Here is a 23,277-nt window from a genome sequence, read left to right as displayed (position 1 = left end):
AGTATATGAAATAAATTACAGTTAAAGCGGAATGTTACGTATATAATAATTGGCAAAATTAACATATTAATTCAATTATGTTAACAATAAATGTACCTATAAGCAAATATACACAGGAGCTGAACAAGCCAAATAATGCCCATATGGATCGATAAATGGCTATATCGAAGTTGATATATAATTTACTTACGACAAGTAGCTGTATAATCTGTGGTACTCCAGTATTTGAAGGGTTTATCCTTCATGCGAAGCGCACAACGTGTCATATAAGAACGTGCTAAATCACACGTAATACTAGGTATTCCACAAGATACATCTCCACAATGATTTTTGGCGTCTGCTTCTATATACTGACTACATTTTGTGAACGGACCTATATTTCTTGTAGGGAAATCCTTACATCTGATAAAGGCTGGGAGTCTACAGTTGACGACACCAACGCACCTGTATCATAAAAAAGGTTGTGATGAAGACTAAAGACTGAGGCTTCTATTGAAGATACTTTCTTTTCTCTGATATATAGAAATCGGAATGGCAATGGTTACCACTTGCTTACAATATTTTATGTGAAAAATAGTTAAGAGGCAAAACAATTGCGTTATTAAATAATTTTGTGAAAACCACCATTAAGTATTTGACGCTTTGCAGATGTATAAAATAATAACAAAAAATTGATGTATGCAGCAGTCAATGTTGATGTCAGATAATACCAGACCTATATGTGTTTGTGTAAAGTAAAATATACAACTACAGGTTTTTAATTTGTTTTCTTTCACAAACGATTGCTTTTGTTAACTTGCCTTAATTTTGCTAGTAATCAATACTAGAAATGTTATGCTGCTTTCAAAGACAAACAGTTTGATGTTTAGTTTATCATAATCTAATACACATTATTTATATAAAAACATAAAGGACGCATAGAGACCGAGCACAAGGAAAATGGATAAGAAAACTCGATTAATAATCAATATTTCCTCGATCTATTAAAACAAAAACAAAAAAAACATCACGGAACTGTGACACCTCATTTTTTGAAATTAAATACCTGGAAGTTTTTTTCTGAAGTATCGACAGATTACAAGAATACAAGATGACGATTCTTGGATACGTCTTAGACTGTAACTTTTAACATTGCCCTAATCAGTAATGTCTTTAGTAAAGCTGGAGACATAATTATTATCAAAATTACCAGGATTATAATTTAGTACGCCAGACGCGCGTTTCGTTTACATAAGACTCATTAGTGACGCTCATAATAGGTATAAAGCCAAACAAGTACAAAGTTGAAGAACATTGGTGATCCAAAATTCCAAAAAGTTGAGCCAAATACGGCTAAGGTAATCTATTCCTGGGACAAGAATTATAATTATAATGAGGATTTTAATTTAGTTCGCAAGACACAATCTATATTGTTGTTCAAGATTTAACATATATTCAATAGTTATTTTATCTATAAAAACACCTTATTTGTAATTGTTTTAATCCAATTGGGTAGTATGAAATAACTGGAATTTTAAAATTATCAAACGCAAAACATATTTAAAGTCCAGTCCCTCACAAATTCCACGTCAGAGACCTTAAAGTCTTGCATTCTTGCCAGTGTTTAATACAAAATGCACATTATTTATAAACGTTTATAACATAATTGGTTCTATTCATAAAATGATACCTATAGTTTATCTTTTAAGTAAATGGGATATGTTTCAACACAGAAAATGAATGAACGCCTACATATAATATATATATTTATATATCATATCATGCTTAATAATAATTTAATACACAGCATCGTCCTTTTAATTCTGTAATATTGGCCTATGGACACCAATTTTATAAATAATCTTGAACTTCATCCAAATTATGATTTTTTTACAAGACAACTAAATTCATATGCAACATGTACATTGAGCTGCAAGATTTTCTTATCATCTACATCCGATTTCGCCTGGATAAATACACGCTTGATAAAGTTAGTTTAATTTGTCTAGCGAAATATTGCGTGTTTTAAACGTTTTTCGTTAACAATGATTGGTTGAACATTTAAAAAGGTTTTGTAAAACTAATATAGGGGAAATGGTTTGAGAATTATACCACTGGCTGAAACCGATTCCGAGCAAATCGATTTATAACTATATTACTAGTATTATAATAGTTTTTCCTTCAACCATATGTTTTAACAACAACAAAAATTCCTGAAATTAAAAACATGTGATGTCTTATATTTCCTTTGATGATGTTGCTATATGCAATCTTTAAACTACAGCAATCTATATTTCTAATAATGAGTTTTTGACTGCTTATTTAAATAAACGTATCATCAAAACCAGGATTAAACAAATCGTTTTAGTGTCTTTTGATAATTTTTTAGGGTAACAAATCTTTACGGTTATATGTCAATGACGTGTTGGATATTTTTTGTATGATAGAATATCAAAAAATGCCTGTATCAAGTCAGGAATATGACAGTTGTTATCCATTGTTTGATGTTTTTGAGCTTTAGATTTTTCCAATTGATAAGAGACTTTCTATTTTGAATTTTCCTCGGAGTTTGGTATTTTTGTGGATTTACTTTTAATTTTTCTAGGCGTGTCAAAACCAAAGCCAATACAAATCTGCCAGTTTTGCTTCTAAACTACAAACACTATTGTAAAATCCTTACTCAATGGTTTCTGGTACAAATTCCGTCTGTTTTTTACTATTTCCACAAATAGGTGATTCATCCAGTGTTTCAGCGTATGTTTTAGAGACCAAAACATCTACAGCATGTCTATTAAACAAAACAATCAAACCACATATATGCGACAACTGTAATCTTCCTCCAATATAAGTGATGAAAAGATAATTGCCATCATTTTTATATGGTAGCTGGATGTCCGCACCATTCACCTGAATAACAAATAGGTTATTTTGTTCAAATTTTTTTTTGAAATAGTGCTAAAATCACAAATGTGTTAGAAAATTTCAATGATCTATTTTTTAGTGATTAGGGACTTTACGATTGAATTTTCCTCGGAGTTCAGTATTTTTGTGATTTTACTTTTTTCTAAGTGCACGAAAACCCAGTTCATAAAAGGCAAATAAGAAGTTTCGTAATGGCATACGATATGCGAGCTGTACCCTGTCAGTTTATAGATGATAGAAACATGTTCACGAGCCTTTCCAAAGTGTTTGTTACCTTGGTTAATAATGACCTCTAGTCCTATCTTATTGCTGTTTGGTATGTTGGGCGCCAATTAACGGGAGACTGACATTGTATTTAATACAAAAAAATCTCCAATTATTACAGTCAATTGTCTATATTATGATTATTGCTTTAAACTAATCAGTAATAAATGAACAATTGAAATTCAGAGAAGAGGATGGGTATTCAAAAGAAAAGAAAAAATATCTCCGAAACAACTGCCTTTAAATTTGAAAATAATCAAGTTCTTTTAACCTCCGAATGTGGTGGATCAAAATGTTTTGCTCTTCCCTTTCTTATCTTAACTTGCTGTCTTTATTCAGCGATTGTATAATAAGTTGCATTGCTTTTTTAAAGGACTAAATAATCATATTATTTCAGAAAATTAATTATTTGATTTTGCGTAAGAATAACCCGTTACTCGTAATTGTTACACAAGTTCTTATCTTTCAGATAATCTATATTTGTTCTTTAGAACACAATAATTAGGGATTTACTTCTTATATGAGCAAACTTTATTTTATATTATTTTGTATAATTTGTTTTGCAACAATAAACTAAGAAATAAGTGATGTGCTAAAATATTCTATTGCGATGCTTTATAATCTTTTACTGTGCATTAATGCATTCAATAATACAAACTGGGATATTTTTACCCCCCCCCTCAAGCCCCTATTATCACTTTATGAAAAGTTCTTGGGAAAATTTAGAGCAACATCAGTCATGAACTGAACTGCCAATCTTTCCAGGGAAAGTATAAGATTAAAAATGCAGTGAAGTTCGTTACTGCTTATATTTCGGCTTTTCAGAATCTAAAGGACTATGGAAAATCTCATTGTTCGTACACCAAAATTATAATAAAATTACGTCATTTGTTAAATTTCCATTGTTTTGAACGTTTTAAACCAATATCATAACGTTTCAGTGTACGCTTTTGAAAACACTACCCAGAATGCATAAGATTCTGAAACGGTGAATTGTAACCTACCTTTACACTGTTATCCTGTCCCATAACAATTTTGTAACCTCTTATATTAACAATAACTTCTTCGGGTGTGGAGTATTTCAAATATCTCATTTTCTCATTTGTTGCAATTCCCATGCTAACTGATACATCAAAACTGCATTCCTCATAAGAATCAAAATAGCTAGTCAATGGTGCCTTGTAGCTACATGCCTTATTAGGATCACCAATGTTTGTATAAGATCCATCAAATAAACTCGCACGGTTTTTGGCAAGAAGAGTGCATACCAGAAGATCTGCAAATCAATTGTGCTATCATTAAATGATATAATATATACAACACGAAACGTATACCATACTTATATACATTGCTAGGATTTGCATAGTGTAAATATCGTATAGACTACATCAAATATCACTTCAACTCGTTATGAAAGGTAGTAAAATATCTATGTGGTATCAGTAATTGACGAAAACTAAAATGATCAACATATTCTTTTGAAATATCTTTTGGAAATATATCAAACTTGATCTTGTCAAAGTTTATCCATGTAACAAAGTAAATATTTCACCTGCAAGACAGAATGTACATTCGATGGATATGGCTGTTCTTTTTTTGTCCCTTTTGAGCATATATAACCTCCCGTATTTTAAATTTAACTGCAGGGTTTCTGTGGTTTCGTTGTTTTCCTCTAACAGTTTACGCGTTCCCCTCAGTTTTAGTTTGTAACCAGGATTCGTTTTCTCTCAACCGATTTATGACTTTTGAGCAGTGGTGTACTACTGTTTTATCTATATTGCTTCCAATGGTTTACGTTTTAAAAGTCCCCAACTAATGTAAATGCCAAAAAAAAAAATTTTAGTTGTGATGTAGACAATGGCTTGAAGACAGAGGTCACTCTGGAAATATCTATCTAATTAAAAACCGATCTCTCATTGCTCCCGTTTTCTGATATGTCGCCCATGCGACATATCAGAAAACGGGAGCAATGAGAGATCGGTTTTTAATGAGGTTGGGGAAATATACACTTAAATATTGAGGATTTTATATTCTTACTACCTATCAAATTACTTCCGGTCATTTGTTTCTCCTCAAATTGTGATAAAATAATTACCATTAGACTCTGGGGTTTTTCCCGGTGTCCATGGGAACTTAGGTCCAAATGGATCTTCTTCTTCTTCTGTAATTTCTACAAAAATATGAGTTTATATACATTTATGTTAAGAAATAGAAATAAAGGTAAAATGATAATACGTAAAATTTTGACGTACATTTTACTCAAGAAAAGATTAAAAATAACAATGATGCAAACAGTACATGACAAAACATTGTGCAATGGTTAGATGCAACCAACTGTATAGAATTGATATTCAGAAACACAAACGGAACATTTTCACTCCAAAACAAGCCAGACAAAATAAATATACATCAGTGGTTTGAAGACAATTTTAATCAATTAGTTATGACTTCACGGATCAATAGTTTTTTAAAATGTAAAACTGTTGATTGAAACCGTTTTCAGTTTATACCAAAAATAAACGTACAACATGACAGTTAAACAGAGTAGTAAAATATGCGTCAAAATGCGAAAGATAAATCATAAAGTTAGTCAACTTTCTGTCAGATCCAAATACTTCAGAGAACTGGACGAACAATTTCTGTTTAGTTGTTTGATAATTATTTTCAAATATTTCAAATATTTTCAAATTTATGTCAAAAATATCCAGTGAAACAGTGAATCTCTCTTTACGCTGATATAAAGATACTTACATACATATAACACATGAATTTAACTATAAGTCTGTATTAAAGATGTCAATATTAAGTCGTATAACATGAAAATTGAACGGATTGGACTGTATTATCTTCTTTAAGGCTAACAGAATTAACTGACCTTCATCGTTGAAAATATGCATGCCATATACTATGTTATAACCTTAGATAAAATGACTAATGGTTTATTGTCCTAATAAAATTGATCTAGCAGACAGTAAAATAATAAAAATACTGTACTCCGTGTTGTTTTGACGTTGGACACATATGCATACCATTGCTAATTATTTTATATATAGAAAAGGAAGAAAAAGTCGACTGCACCATTTAATCTCTCTTTACATCGAAAACAACATATTCCTTTAATTCAAATTCAAATATAAATCTGTAAAAATGAGGTCAACATTAGGACGTATAACATAAATAATGACCTGATTGAACTGTATTATTAGTATTATCTTCTCTACTGCGAACAAAAACAACTAACCTACATAGCTTACAATATGGATGACAAAATATATCATAAACTTTCATCTAAATTGTTACAGTAGTATATGAGGACTTGTGGTATTTAAGGGCATACGTTACAGTTTTCATCCCGTATTTACATTTTGATAAAAATTTCCTTATAGTCTATTTTTTACCTGATTAAATCAAATATGTAATAAAAAATATACCTTCATGTGCTACTTTTTGAGATAAATGAGGTCGAAATTTTGCATGTTTGCTCAAAATTTCAGATTTGTTGCCGTATTTTCCCTATCGAAAGAAAGACATAACTTTTTTGTTTTAAAAGAGAAGCACAAATTATTTTTTGAGAAATATTTTGTAATTTTGTAAAAGTATCTTAAAATATATATATTTTTAGCTCACCTGGCCTAAAATGCCAAGTGAGCTTTTCTCATCACTTGGCGTCCGTCGTCCGTCGTGCGTCGTCCGTCGTCCGTCGTCCTTCGTCGTTAACTTTGACAAAAATCTTCTCATCTGAAACTACTAGGCCAAATGAAACCAAACTTGATTTACATTGTAGACATAATATCATAAAGTGTTCGAAGAAATGAGAAGCACTTTCTTATTCATAAGTTGAAACAACAAAGTATAAAAGATGGTAATTTATAAACTTTGCTTAAATTACCAGATCAAGTTATGTAACTTAATCCTGCATTATCCAGATTACAGTTAGAACAATGAGATTTTGCCTATGTAATAAGTAAATTATCAATTGAACCTCTCAAACGACTGCTGGATAATAGGGAGCCCACCAAAACGCTGATGAAGTGTAACGTTCCTTATTCAACAAGGATAACTTGTTACAGGCTAATCAGTCTCAGTATGCAGACATGTGCTAATTACTTCCGTATGCAGTATATTTTCTCTAACTGTGTGATAACAAGTGACACATGCATCATAATTTCTAAATGGAGGAGTAACTTACAGTATTAAAAATATCTTTGAAAAAAGTTAAAGAAACAAACATTTTCATGTAAGACATTTTTATCCTTATCTGCAAGCAATCAAAACTGTAAAAAAGGATTAAGAAGGAGTAATAATTTAAAGAAAGGTGATTAACCTGGACATGGTGCTGTATTGCAAGGTGTTCTTTCTTTTTATTTCCCTTCGCATTATTTTTCCACCACTAGCTGGAGTATGATTAGTGTAAGTTTTAGTTCTTACACGCATTCCAGAACCACAACTTTAAGTGGATAAACTTAAGTTTTATTGGACTGTCGGATACCAAGTTATAGAAACAGTCTAAGCTGGTAATATAAAACGAGTCAATCGTTTACCTTCAAAACATCAAATTATTATATTACCTTCTGATGGAAATTCTGGAGGGTAGGGTGCTGGTGTTGCCTGTACTTGAGGTTCGGTTGATGATGGTAGTGGTGGAGGCTGTGTTTCTTGTGGTGAATTTTTAGGTTCTGTGTATGGTTCAAGGCAAAGGAAAGGATTATTTGAGATGTATTTAATTCATAGAAAGCAAGCAAACATGTGACACAATGACTTGTTTTTTATCATTTTATTCATAGATTATTTCATTGTCTAATAACTTTTAGAGAAAGGTTATAACTTGACAAAGTACGATAAATATGTAAATTTATTATCTTTTTTGCAATTGTGAAGTAAGATGACTTTGCTATGCATTATCCAGAGTATAGCACAGTAAGAACACTAAGATTTTGCCTACTAGTATGTCATGAGTTGATTATTATCAATACAGAAACTCTCAGACGACTATTGGTCTCAATAGGGAACCAATAAAATGCTGTTTAATTGTTATCCCTAAGAATCGTACAAGGAGTACTAGCTTAAGGCTAATAAGCCACAATATGCAGAGATGAGCTGTTTACTTCCGTATGTATTACCTATGCCAAATGCAGTGTATTTCCTATAAGTATGTGGCGAAGCTTACAGTATTGAAAATATCTTTTAAAGAGTTCATGTAACAAACCTTTAAATGTAAGTCATCTCTGATATCTCTGCAAGTAATCAAAACTTAAATAATATATTTTGATATCATTGAAGTGCCTAAATATTTAATAATGGTGTATAACCTGGACACGGTGCTGTATTACAAGTTGTCTTTTCTTGAGATTTCCCTTCACAATTTTTCCCACCATTAGCTGGAGTTGGTTTAGTGCAGGTTCTAGTTCTTACTTTTTCTCCAATTCCACAACTTTTTGTGCAAGATGACCAATCTCCATAATCTGTCCAACCACCATCAACTGACAAATGAAATTTTGTTATGAAATTCGGGTAATAAGAGAAATACAAAACGAATATCATGAATGGAAATATAATATTGATGAGCCAGCATACAAATGACACATACACCTAAGAGGCATCTTACAGTGAACAAATAGTCTTGAACAACAAGCACATGCCCATCTTATCTTTATCAATTTTGAAGATTTGAAATGATGTGATCAAAATTGACAGAAATATTCAAACCACAAACAAATCAGTAGTAAATGAAATTAAAATTCTATGGTAAACGTCTGTGTCTTTGTCGCTTTAATAATGCAGGGTCACTTATTGTTTTGTTTTATCTAAATCAATGATCTGAAAATATTTATAAAAAGAATTTATGTTGTTATAATCTTACAGGCAAAATGGTTGACAACACACGAAATGTGATTTTATGTACACGGAATCTGTTTATCTTACTGCTAGTTTAGGCTTAAACGTATGCTCATTTAATTATCTCTACTGCCCATCTTAAAATAGGTATGAACGATGTACGATGAAGATGGTTCTAGTTAACTGTATTGTCCACGAAAAAAATATAAGATATGATATGAAGTAGTCTTTTTAAATCAATATGCTAAATCTTAATCGTTTGTGAAACAATTGTGTCCACGACTTTACATAAATTCATGATACAATAATATGCCAGTAAGCGACTGTCCAAGTTAGGAGCATTTAAATCCATGGATGTGGTTGTTGAATGTCTGTCAGAAATGTTTTTCATAAATTGTATTGTTATGAAAAAGGCCTGTAGTTTTCTGGTCTGAATTGTTTAACATTTGCTCATGTCCTGGCCTTTCGTTGTAACCTTGAATGGCACAAGCTTTCGTCATTCAAAGTCAGGTAAATAGTTATCTGATATCAGTATTTAAAGGTAAATAAATCATTATAACGCAAGAAACATGGTATAAAAATTATTAATAGAAAATGCTTGTTTTCTTCATTTATTGATATTCATCTGTTTTAAAAAGGGATATTAATAAATAGTGGAATATAATATTCAGTTTGACAAATATATACTACAAACAATGTGAAATTTTTTTTGTAACTTTTCAGTGAATGCAGATTATTCACATTTCTGTTACCAACGTGATGAAGTAATTGCTCCAGCAAATCATAATGAAAAATTTGTAATTACTAAACAAAACAAGAAAGGATTCTTTAAAACCTTATAACTGTTTTTTAACTATTGTAATCTTAAACAAAGTTTTATAGTTTTTTTTCTTATAATGTGCTGTATCACCCTCTTCTGTGTTAGAGGGAGGTTTAGGGGATTCACAAACTTAATCAGCGTTCCATTTATTATGTCCTAGTCCCAAAAAAAGAGATCGTGTAATTTAGCTATTGTATGTAACCCTTGTTGCCATTTATGGTTTTGTAGATCTAGTTGTTGCTTACTTTAAAGACGTGTTTTAAATTTGAAACATTAACTAGATTATAGAATTTCGTGCTGAACAATTTAAAAGATTGAACTTGTGTACGTTTTGTATGACAAACTAAGTTAAGCCGGAATTATAAATGAAACAAATTCTGTCTGTTTATATCCTTTGAAATTATTTACAAAGACAAATACATTCCATTGAGAACAAATATAAATTAAATCAGGTTTCAGCTGTTTTAGATATTTAAAGAAATAATTGATTTTTGTTTGACTTTGAGACTCTGATTTAAGGTTGAAATTGTAAACATAATATCATAAAGTGTTCGAAAAAATGAGAAGCAATTTTTATTTCATAATTTGAAACGACAAAGTACGAATAATATGTTAATTTATTAACTTTGCTGTAATTTGGAAGTAAGATGACTTAGCTATGCATTTGCAAAGTATAGCACAGTTAGAACAATGCTATTTTGCCTACTAGTATGTCATGAATTGATTATAATCTAAATGGAAACTTTCAGACGATAATTGGTCTTAATAGGGAACCCGAAAAAACGCTGATTAATTGTTATCCTCAAAACTCGTACGAAGAGTACTAGTTAAAGGCTAATCAGTCACAGTATGCAGAGATGAGCTAATTACTTCCGTATGCATTACCTATGCCAAATGCAGTGTATTTTCTCTACGTATTTGACGAAGCTTACGGTATTGAAAATATCTTTGAAAGAGTTCAAGTAACAAACCTTTAAATGTAAGTCATCTCTGATATCTCTGCAAGTAATCAAAACTTAAATAATATATTTTGATATCATTGAAGTGCCTAAATATTTAATAATGGTGTATAACCTGGACATGGTGCTGTATTACAAGTTGTCTTTTCTTGAGGTTTCCCTTTACAATTTTTCCCACCATTAGCTGGAGTTGGTTTAGTGCAGGTTCTAGTTCTTACTTTTTCTCCAATTCCACAACTTTTTGTGCAAGATGACCAATCTCCATAATCTGTCCAACCACCATCAACTGACAAATGAAATTTTGTTATGATATTCGGGTAATAAGAGAAATACAAAACGAGTATCATGAATGGAAATATAATATTGATGAGCCAGCATACAAATGACACATGCACCCAAGAGGCATCTTAAAGTCAACAAATAGTCTTGAACAACAGGCACATGTCCATCTTATCTTTATCAATTTTGAAGATTTGAAATGATGTGATCAAAATTGACAGAAATATTCAAAGTCAAATATTCAAACCACAAACAAATCAGTAGTAAATGAAATTAAAATTCTATGGTAAACGTCTGTGTCTTTGTCGCTTTAATAATGCAGGGTCACTTATTGTTTTGTTTTATCTAAATCAATGATCTGAAAATATTTATAAAAGGAATTTATGTTGTTATAATCTTACAGGCAAAATGGTTGACAACACCCGAAATGTAATTTTATGTAAACGGAATCTGTTTATCTTACTGCTAGTTTAGGCTTAAACGTATGCTCATTTAGTTATCTCTACTGCCCATCTTAAAATAGGTATGAACGATGTACGATGAAGATGGTTCTAGTTAACTGAATTGTACACGACAAAAATATAAGATATGATATGAAGTAGTCTTTTTAAATCAATATGCTAAATCTTAATCGTTTGTGAAACAATTGCGTCGACGACTTTACATAAATTCATGATACAACAATATGCCAGTAAGCGACTGTCCAAGTTAGGAGCATTTAAATCCATGGATGTGGTTGTTGAATGTCTGTCAGAAATGTTTTTCATAAATTGTATTGTTATGAAAAAGGCCTGTAGTTTTCTGGTCTGAATTGTTTAACATTTGCTCATGTCCTGGCCTTTCGTTGTAACCTTTAATGGCAAGCTTTCGTCATTCAAAGTCAGGTAAATAGTTATCTGATATCAGTATTTAAAGGTAAATAAATCATTATAACGCAAGAAACATGGTATAAACATTATTAATAGAAAATTCTTGTTTTCTTCATTTATTGATATTCATCTGTTTTAAAAAGTGATATTAATAAATAGTGGAATATAATATTCAGTTTGACAAATATATACTACAAACAATGTGAAATTTTTTTTGTAACTTTTCAGTGAATGCAGATTATTCACATTTCTGTTACCAACGTGATGAAGTAATTGCTCCAGCAAATCATAATGAAAAATTTGTAATTACTAAACAAAACAAGAAAGGATTCTTTAAAACCTTATAACTGTTTTTTAACTATTGTAATCTTAAACAAAGTTTTATAGTTTTTTTTCTTATAATGTGCTGTATCACCCTCTTCTGTGTTAGAGGGAGGTTTAGGGGATTCACAAACTTAATCAGCGTTCCATTTATTATGTCCTAGTCCCAAAAAAAAGATCGTGTAATTTAGCTATTGTATGTAACCCTTGTTTCCATTTATGGTTTTGTAGATCTAGTTGTTGCTTACTTTAAAGACGTGTTTTAAATTTGAAACATTAACTAGATTATAGAATTTCGTGCTGAACAATTTAAAAGATTGAACTTGTGTACGTTTTGTATGACAAACTAAGTTAAGCCGGAATTATAAATGAAACAAATTCTGTCTGTTTATATCCTTTGAAATTATTTACAAAGACAAATACATTCCATTGAGAACAAATATAAATTAAATCAGGTTTCAGCTGTTTTAGATATTTAAAGAAATAACTATAACATATTGATTTTTGTTTGACTTTGAGACTCTGATTTAAGGTTGAAATTGTAAACATAATATCATAAAGTGTTCGAAAAAATGAGAAGCAATTTTTATTTCATAATTTGAAACGACAAAGTACGAATAATATGTTAATTTATTAACTTTGCTGTAATTTGGAAGTAAGATGACTTAGCTATGCATTTGCAAAGTATAGCACAGTTAGAACAATGCTATTTTGCCTACTAGTATATCATGAATTGATTATAATCTAAATGGAAACTTTCAGACGATAATTGGTCTTAATAGGGAACCCGAAAAAACGCTGATTAATTGTTATCCTCAAAACTCGTACGAAGAGTACTAGTTAAAGGCTAATCAGTCACAGTATGCAGAGATGAGCTAATTACTTCCGTATGCATTACCTATGCCAAATGCAGTGTATTTTCTCTACGTATTTGACGAAGCTTACGGTATTGAAAATATCTTTGAAAGAGTTCAAGTAACAAACCTTTAAATGTAAGTTATCTCTGATATCTCTGCAAGTAATCAAAACTTAAATAATATATTTTGATATCATTGAAGTGCCTAAATATTTAATAATGGTGTATAACCTGGACATGGTGCTGTATTACAATTTGTCTTTTCTTGAGGTTTCCCTTCACAATTTTTCCCACCATTAGCTGGAGTTGGTTTAGTGCAGGTTCTAGTTCTTACTTTTTCTCCAATTCCACAACTTTTTGTGCAAGATGACCAATCTCCATAATCTGTCCAACCACCATCAACTGACAAATGAAATTTTGTTATGAAATTCGGGTAATAAGAGAAATACAAAACGAGTATCATGAATGGAAATATAATATTGATGAGCCAGCATACAAATGACACATGCACCCAAGAGGCATCATAAAGTCAACAAATAGTCTTGAACAACAGGCACATGTCCATCTTATCTTTATCAATTTTGAAGATTTGAAATGATGTGATCAAAATTGACAGAAATATTCAAAGTCAAATATTCAAACCACAAACAAATCAGTAGTAAATGAAATTAAAATTCTATGGTAAACGTCTGTGTCTTTGTCGCTTTAATAATGCAGGGTCACTTATTGTTTTGTTTTATCTAAATCAATGATCTGAAAATATTTATAAAAGGAATTTATGTTGTTATAATCTTTCAGGCAAAATGGTTGACAACACCCGAAATGTAATTTTATGTAAACGGAATCTGTTTATCTTACTGCTAGTTTAGGCTTAAACGTATGCTCATTTAGTTATCTCTACTGCCCATCTTAAAATAGGTATGAACGATGTACGATGAAGATGGTTCTAGTTAACTGAATTGTACACGAAAAAAATATAAGATATGATATGAAGTAGTCTTTTTAAATCAATATGCTAAATCTTAATCGTTTGTGAAACAATTGTGTCTACGACTTTACATAAATTCATGATACAACAATATGACAGTAAGCGACTGTCCAAGTTAGAAGCATTTAAATCCATGGATGTGGTTGTTGAATGTTTGTCATAAATGTTTTCATTAAATTGTATTATTATGAAAAAGGCCTGTAGTTTTTTGGTCTGAATTGTTTAACATTTGCTCATGTCCTGGCCTTTCGTTGTAACTTTAAAGGCGCAAGCCTTCGTCATTTAAAATCAGGTAAATAGTTATCTGATATCAGTATCTAAAGGTAAAAATATCATTATAACACAAGAAAACAAGGTATAAAAATTATTAATAGAAAATGCTTGTTTTCTTCATTTATTGATATTCATCTGTTTTAAAAAGGGATATTAATAAATAGTGGAATATAATATTCAGTTTGACAAATATATACTACAAACAATGTGAATTTTTTTTGCAACTTTTCAGTGAATGCAGATTATTCACATTTCTGTTACCAACGTGATGAATTAATTGCTCCAGCAAATCATAATGAAATATTGGTAATAACTTAACAAAACAAGAAAGGATTCTTTAAAACCTTATAACTGTTTTTTAACTATTGTAATCTTAAACAAAGTTTTATAGTTTTTTTTCTTATAATGTGCTGTATCACCCTCTTTTGTGTTAGAGGGAGGTTTAGGGGATTCACAAACTTAATCAGCGTTCCATTTATTATTTCCTAGTCCCAAACAAAGAGATCGTGTATTTTAGCTATCGTATGTAACCCTTGTTTCCATTTATGGTTTTGTAGATCTAGTTGTTGCTTACTTTAAAGACGTGTTTTAAATTTGAAACATTAACTAGATTATAGAATTTCGTGCTGAACAATTTAAAAGATTGAACTTTTGTACGTTTTGTATGACAAACTAAGTTCAGCCGGAATTATATATGAAACAAATTCTGTCTGTTTATATCCTTTGAAATTATTTACAAAGACAAATACATTCCATTGAGAACAAATATAAATTAAATCAGGTTTCAGCTGTTTTAGATATTTAAAGAAATAACTATAACATATTGAATTTTGTTTGACTTTGAGACTCTGATTTAAGGTTGCAATTGTAGACATAATATCATAAAGTGTTCGAAAAAATGAGAAGCAATTTTTATTTCATAATTTGAAACGACAAAGTACGAAAAATATGTTAATTTATTAACTTTGCTGTAATTGGAAAGTAAGATGACTTAGCTATGCATTTGCAGAGTATAGCACAGTTAGAACAATGCTATTTTGCCTACTAGTATGTCATGAATTGATTATAATCTAAATGGAAACTTTCAGACGATAATTGGTCTTAATAGGGAACCCGAAAAAACGCTGATTAATTGTTATCCTCAAAACTCGTACGAAGAGTACTAGTTAAAGGCTAATCAGTCACAGTATGCAGAGATGAGCTAATTACTTCCGTATGTATTACCTATGCCAAATGCAGTGTATTTTCTCTAAGTATTTGACAAAGCTTACGGTATTGAAAATATCTTTGAAAGAGTTCACGTAACAAACCTTTAAATGTAAGTCATCTCTGATATCTCTGCAAGTAATCAAAACTTAAATAATATATTTTGATATCATTGAAGTGCCTAAATATTTAATAATGGTGTATAACCTGGACATGGTGCTGTATTACAAGTTGTCGTTTCTTGAGATTTCCCTTCACAATTTTTCCCACCATTAGCTGGAGTTGGTTTAGTGCAGGTTCTAGTTCTTACTTTTTCTCCAATTCCACAACTTTTTGTGCAAGATGACCAATCTCCATAATCTGTCCAACCACCATCAACTGACAAATGAAATTTTGTTATGAAATTCGGGTAATAAGAGAAATACAAAACGAGTATCATGAATAGAAATATAATATTGATGAGCCAGCATACAAATGACACATGCACCCAAGAGGCATCATAAAGTCAACAAATAGTCTTGAACAACAGGCACATGTCCATCTTATCTTTATCAATTTTGAAGATTTGAAATGATGTGATCAAAATTGACAGAAATATTCAAAGTCAAATATTCAAACCACAAACAAATCAGTAGTAAATGAAATTAAAATTCTATGGTAAACGTCTGTGTCTTTGTCGCTTTAATAATGCAGGGTCACTTATTGTTTTGTTTTATCTAAATCAATGATCTGAAAATATTTATAAAAGGAATTTATGTTGTTATAATCTTACAGGCAAAATGGTTGACAACACCCGAAATGTAATTTTATGTAAACGGAATCTGTTTATCTTACTGCTAGTTTAGGCTTAAACGTATGCTCATTTAGTTATCTCTACTGCCCATCTTAAAATAGGTATGAACGATGTACGATGAAGATGGTTCTAGTTAACTGATTTTTACACGAAAAAAATATAAGATATGATATGAAGTAGTCTTTTTAAATCAATATGCTAAATCTTAATCGTTTGTGAAACAATTGTGTCCACGACTTTACATAAATTCATGATACAACAATATGACAGTAAGCGACTGTCCAAGTTAGGAGCATTTAAATCCATGGATGTGGTTGTTGAATGTCTGTCATAAATGTTTTTCATAAATTGTATTGTTATGAAAAAGGCCTGTAGTTTTCTGGTCTGAATTGTTTAACATTTGCTCATGTTCTGGCCTTTCGTTGTAACCTTTGTAATCTTAAACAAAGTGTTATAGTTTTTTTCTTATCATGTGCAGTATCACCCTCTTCTGTGTTAGAGAGAGGTTTCGGGGATTCACAAACTTAATCAGCGTTCCATTTATTATGTCCTAGTCCCAAACAAAAGATCGTGTAATTTAGCTATTGTATGTAACCCTTGTTTCCATTTATGGTTTTGTAGATCTAGTTGTTGCTTACTTTAAAGACGTGTTTTAAATTTGAAACATTAACTAGATTATAGAATTTCGTGCTTAATAATTTAAAAGATTGAACTTTTGTACGTTTTGTATGACAAACTAAGTTAAGCCGGAATTATATATGAAACAAATTCTGTCTGTTTATATCCTTTGAAATTGAAATCAATTTTGAATTAAAAAAATCTTTTTTCTCTTGGAGGTATTATTTAGTATCATATTTATAAATGGTCATATAATAACATTGCGTAACTTCAATTTATATCAAAATACATACTTCTTGGTTTTTCTTCTAATGGAAGTAAATTTGCTGAAAAATATCACAGAAATATAAGTTAATGAATAGACAAACATCGATGACCTATAGTTCTTTTTTTTGTGTCACTTGGTTTCTTGTGAAGAGTTGTCTTAATGGCAATCATACCATATCTTGTTTTAATGTAATTATCAGGGTAATCGACTCTATAGTCAGTTGTGTTCGATCAACTAAACATGTAATTTATTACTACCTGTAGGACTTGTTTAACTTGTTTCTGTATATTTATAATGTATCAAAAGATAACAAAGAAAATTGAGGACTGTACGACACAAACACCACAGAAATCAGGGGTGATGGGGAGCTCTGGAAAGATAAACAAATCCTGCTTTACATGAGACACCTGACGTGTCGATCTTACAAAATATGTTAATAAATTATATAGATTTATTTGGTCGTACGTTATAGAAGATAAGTAATTGGCTCTAATGTAACCATAAGACAACACCAAACTTGTAAAACATCCATTATGAAAACTCTCTAACCTTTAAACTTGACAGACCATCAAACCAACAATTGTGTTAATAAAATTATTGACCTTGGAAATGTAAGGTAAATTAATTTAAAAAATTTAAATGATAACTGCATGTTACAGTCTGTTGCAACGAAACGAAACAAAAAATACAAAAGGACATTAAATGCAAGAAAATAAAGTGGAAATCAAATACAAAATACTCTTATTTAAGAACATACCTTTACAATCTAGAGATTCAGGATCGCTTTCATATCCATCTGAACACTCGCAAACTCTTGAACCATCAATGGTTTTACACTCCTTACTATATCCAGGGCATTTAGCATCCACAATACTTTTTACAGTAGGTTTTCCTTCGACATCTACGCAGCTATAGTAAGAGCCACATTCAGATTTCGTTGGGAATGTTTTGCCCACCTGTTAGAATAAGGAAAGTTTTATCACAAATTTCTCAAAATTCGATAGTAGTATTGCCATGTATATTAAACTTAAAAAACGATGCATTGAATATTATCTTACCTCCTATACATGTCTAGGAAGATGATTGGTTAAAAGCGCCCGCGTGGAGACCGTGTATATTTCAAATTAGGTTAGTAGGGAGGCAGGGCTTATTTCATACACGGTTAGTAGTTGTGTTACGTCCCTTTATAAAAACAAACCGCTACTGAGAAAAATCTTAAAGGTTCCAATAGACGAAGAAATTGATGATTAAGATTGAAATAAATTCATAAAACACATTAAACCTAACAAGTTGTTATTGTTGGCATCTGTTTTTGTAGGATCAATAGAAGTAGTTTCTTAATGCTAACAGTATTGAAGACTTATTCATTTTCATAGGTCACTAGTGTAAATTTCACACTAGCTTCGCTGTCACCCCATATGGAATTTACTGACCCCATATATACCGTATTAGGTCACTAACACAATATGTAACTAATAATATCATTTGCTCTTTTGTTAACTTTGTTGTTGTATAAATGATATTTTGGAGGACAGTCATGTACAACTACCATTCGTCAGACACGAAATGATTATTTTAAATTTCGACACAATATGTTCTCAATATTTGACAATTATATCTAATATGTTTGTTTGTTTAGTTTAAACATTGTTGTCAATATAATGCAATTTTATTCTCGTGTCAAATAAGCAAGAGTTTGAGCGAGCTATACAACTAAGTTGAATCCACAATTTTCTTCAGAAGAAGATGCCTGTACCAAGTCAGGAATACAACTATTATAGTGTTATATTCTAGTGCTATACTTTTATAAAAGTTAAACGTTTTCTTTTAATTTCCAATTGCTCTCGTTTTTATCTACAATACAAGATCCATTTGATAACAAATATATATTTATAATTTTGTGTTGCCCTATCGGTAATGTATATCTTTCATCTGTGTTACTTACCAAAGAGTGAAATAGTATAAATAATTCATGCAGTTTAGAAACCTTTATGGACGGATAAAACAAAACCAAATAAAAAACCAAGAGTGACTGAGTAAGTTGAAATTGGCTAACACACATTGTCCTAATTTTAGGTGTGAGTGGACCAACTTCATCACTTCAATTTTTGAGGCAAGTTAAAACTAGATGCTCTAAAGAGCCTGTGTCGCTCACCTTGGTCTATGTGAATATGAAACAAAGAAAGCAGATGGATTCATGACAACATTGTGTTTTGGTGATGGTGATGTGTTTGTACGTCTTACTTTACTGAACATTCTTGCTGCTTACAGTTATCTCTATCTATAATGAACTTGGCCCAGTAGTTTCAGTGGAAAATGTGAGTAAAAATTTACAAATTTTATAAAAAATTGTTAAAAATTGACTATAAAGGACAATAACTCCTTAGGGGGTCAATTGACAATTTCAGTTATGTTTACTTATTTGTAAATCTTACTTTGCTGTACATTATTGCTGTTTAAAATTTATCTAAATGCTTTAGTTTTTGAGTTATAAGCCAAAAACTGCATTTTACCCCTATGTTCTATTTTTAGCCATGGCGGCCATCTTGGTTGGATGGCCGGGTCATCGGACACAATTTTTAAACTAGATACCCAATAGATGATTTAGGCAAAGTTTGGTTTAATTTGGCACAGCAGTATCAGAGGGGAAGATTTTTGTAAAAGATAACTAAGATGTACAAAAAATGGTTAAAAATTGACTATAAACGGCAATAACTCCTAAAGGGGTCAACTGACCATTTCGGTCATGTCACTTATTTGTAAATCTTACTTTGCTGAACATTATTGCTGTTTACAGTTTTTCTCTATCTATAATAATATTCAAGATAATAACCAAAAACAGTAAAATTTCCTTAAAATTACCAATTGAGGGGCAGCAACCCAACAACGGGTTGTTCGATTCATCTGATAATTTCAGGGCAGATATATCTTGACCTGCTAAACACTTTTATCCTGTCAGATTTGCTCTAAATGCTTTGGTTTTTGAGTTATAAGCTAAAAACTGCATTTTACCCCCATGTTCTATTTTTAGCCATGGCGGCCATCTTGGTTGGATGGCCGGGTCACAGGACACATTTTTAAAACTATATACCCCAATGATGATTGTGACCAAGTTTGGTTTAATTTGGCCCAGTAGTTGCAGAGGAGAAGATTTTTGTAAAAGTTAACGACGACGGACGATGGACGACGACGGACGACGGACGCCGGACGCAAAGTGATGGGAAAAGCTCACTTGGCCCTTTCGGCCAGGTGAGCTAAAAAAAAAACAATCTACAGCAAACATCTTTGAATTATTTACAAAGGAATAATCATAGATGATGTTTTCGTTACCGAGAGAGTTTTGTAAAAACATACATGTTTTTGTTTGTATGGGTTAATTTTGACCGTTTTGTTTATATACTGAGATACATACCTCGACTTGAATCAATGTTTTATCATCCGCCGACACTAAACAGGTGCCAACACATTCACTTTCAGGAACACAGCGGTCATCTTTATCAACTTTTCCAGATTCACATGTGCAACCTTTATATGGAGCTGTTGTACAGTCAGAACTCTCATCTGCTCGTGTATTCATACAACTTGAAATACAGGTTACACTGTCAGATTCCACAAATGTTTCAGCACATTTCAAAGCTACAATGAAAAAAGTTAATTAAACAAAGTTACAAAAAAGTTATTGTTCCGCGGGAAATTTTATGAAATAAATAGGTTAACCAAATCTTAGTAGTGCATTTTGAATATACCAAAAGAATTAATAAAAAAAAGTTAAATGCTGGAAATTCAGATAAAGAGACAGATTGAATGAGTTGTCAGGTTTAATAAAGTGTCTTAACAACAATTTAGGTTAAGTAAAACGATCTCGAATGGCTAAAAGTCCGGTGGTTTCTCATTTTCTCTTTGACTTAATTTGGAATCGTATGCAACAATTCAAAATATCTGAAATATTTAATGTTTGAAAGTGTTACCAAAAAAAGAATAAAGGAAACAAAACACATTTTAAAATAACATTGACTGGTAAGCCATACTTACGACAATTAGTAACGAGTCTCCACTCCGACAGATCAATTCTCACTCCGTTCTGGCTTCCAAAGAAAACGGCTTCCTCCAATATTGGACAGTGTAAAGCTGTGTCAGGATTTTCGCAAACATCAAATATACAGCTTGAATAAAATGCTGACAGATCAAGTCCCGCTTTGAAAGCATCTTTGAATAAGCCATTTTGTGAATCAAGGAGTCCACACCTGCTTGTTTTCTTGGCTTCACTTGTCGCTTTGTCAGTACAATCGACAAGAGGAGTTTCACTTGGACAACTGCAATATATATCTCAAAACTTGTACCTATTCTTACTGAATGTCGTTAACTGTTTCTTACTATACATATATCAATTTACCAATGGAAACATTTGTTTTAGTCGCTCAGTTGTGTGACTAAAATGGTTCCTATGGAAACTTGACATGCATAAGATTTTCAATCACATATGTTCTACTATGTTAACTAAGATATGACGCTAATTTACATTGATCATAATCTATTATTTATGGAGATTATTATTTCATAGTGTCATAGTAATGTATGTTTTACAAGGAATTAAGGACATATTTATTTATTTATTTATTTATATTCAGCGACAAAATAAAGGGCCACACTTTGCTTTATAAAATATTATGTGCTTGTTGTTACAATATATATTTATAAGTAGATATGGTATTAGTGCCAATGAGACAACTCTTAATCCAAGTCCCAATTTGAAAAGTAAACCATTATATTTAAAGTACAGTCTTCAACACAGAGCTTTTGCTAACACCAAACAGCAAGCTACTTGGCACCATAAATGAGATATTCTTTCATTTGATATGGAGTTTGTGTTGCTCCACCTTGAGGTTTCGATGTTGTGTTTTGTGTAGTGTTTATTTTTACTTTGCTCTAATATTTCTCGGAAAGCATTGTTAGTCGGTTTCCGATTTATGAGAGGGAATATCAGTTCGCCTCTTTTATTTTTATGTTCTGAAAAAGGCTTTCTATTTTTTAACACATAGCAACACAAACAGGCAAATCAAACATGTATTTAGATTTACCCTATTACAACTTCAGAAGACACACCATTAGCGTCAACTATAATTTATTATGTTTGTTTTGTTTGGAAAATTGCTGTAGAATTTGATTTACCTTTAGATATTTGCTTTTATTTGATTATATGTGTGGTTTTCTGGCATTGATTCATTTAGTGCTTTTGCTGATGTAATTTCAATCTTTTCTGTTCCCTTAATCAAGGTGTACATCGACGAAATCAATTTATAAAAAAAAGCAAGACAAACAAGTGAAACTGCGAGCTACTGCTCACTGATGATACCCCCGCCGCAAGTGGATAATATTAATAGTGTAAAAAATATGCAAGTGTTCGGTAAACAGGAAGTTGTCGAGTGATGAATCTGAAAACGCATCACACGGTATAGCTGACTTATAAAAATCCTGAAACCAAATTTCAGAAATCCTTGTATTGTAGTTCCTGAGAAAAATGTGACGAAAATTTTTAACTTGGTTATCATGTGTAAAATCATACAACTGTTCGGTAAACAGGAAGTTGTCGAGTGATGAATCTGAAAACGCATCACACGGTATAGCTGACTTATATAAATCCTGAAACCAAATTTCAGAAATCCTTGTATTGTAGTTCCTGAGAAAAATGTGACGAAAATTTTCAACTTGGCTATCATGTGTAAAATCATACAAGTGTTCGGTAAACAGGAATTTGTCAAGTGATGAATCTGAAAACGCATCACACGGTATAGCTGACTTATATAAATCCTGAAACCAAATTTCAGAAATCCTTGTATTGTAGTTCCTGAGAAAAATGTGACGAAAATTTTCAACTTGGCTATCATGTGTAAAATCAGACAAGTGTTCGGTAAACAGGAAGTTGTCAAGTGATGAATCTGAAAACGCATCACACGGTATGGCTGACATATATAAATGTTGATACCAAATTACAGAAAGGGTGGATGTGTAGTTCCTGAGAAAAATGTG

General features: G+C 31.3%; 1 protein-coding gene across 1 annotated transcript in view; it reads right to left on the bottom strand.

The window, feature by feature from the left end:
* The window catches only part of LOC139517392 (IgGFc-binding protein-like), a 72,706-nt gene that overhangs the window by 23,577 nt on the left and 25,852 nt on the right, over positions 1-23,277 (bottom strand). The window contains exons 13-25 of the mRNA XM_071308375.1: positions 21,283-21,563; positions 20,663-20,886; positions 18,008-18,206; positions 17,276-17,308; positions 15,779-15,949; positions 13,336-13,506; positions 10,895-11,065; positions 8,475-8,645; positions 7,734-7,841; positions 5,261-5,335; positions 4,170-4,441; positions 2,660-2,886; positions 191-444 (exon numbers count right to left, since the gene is read on the bottom strand). Coding sequence (XP_071164476.1) covers positions 191-444; positions 2,660-2,886; positions 4,170-4,441; positions 5,261-5,335; positions 7,734-7,841; positions 8,475-8,645; positions 10,895-11,065; positions 13,336-13,506; positions 15,779-15,949; positions 17,276-17,308; positions 18,008-18,206; positions 20,663-20,886; positions 21,283-21,563 — 2,357 coding nt within the window. The remainder of the gene's footprint in view (positions 1-190; positions 445-2,659; positions 2,887-4,169; positions 4,442-5,260; positions 5,336-7,733; positions 7,842-8,474; positions 8,646-10,894; positions 11,066-13,335; positions 13,507-15,778; positions 15,950-17,275; positions 17,309-18,007; positions 18,207-20,662; positions 20,887-21,282; positions 21,564-23,277) is intronic.

This window comes from Mytilus edulis, chromosome 3 (genome assembly GCF_963676685.1).
Source record: "Mytilus edulis chromosome 3, xbMytEdul2.2, whole genome shotgun sequence".
NCBI classification, from domain to species: Eukaryota; Metazoa; Mollusca; class Bivalvia; order Mytilida; family Mytilidae; genus Mytilus; species Mytilus edulis.
Note: the sequence above shows the minus strand (reverse complement) of the source record. Positions and strands in the feature narration are given on the sequence as shown.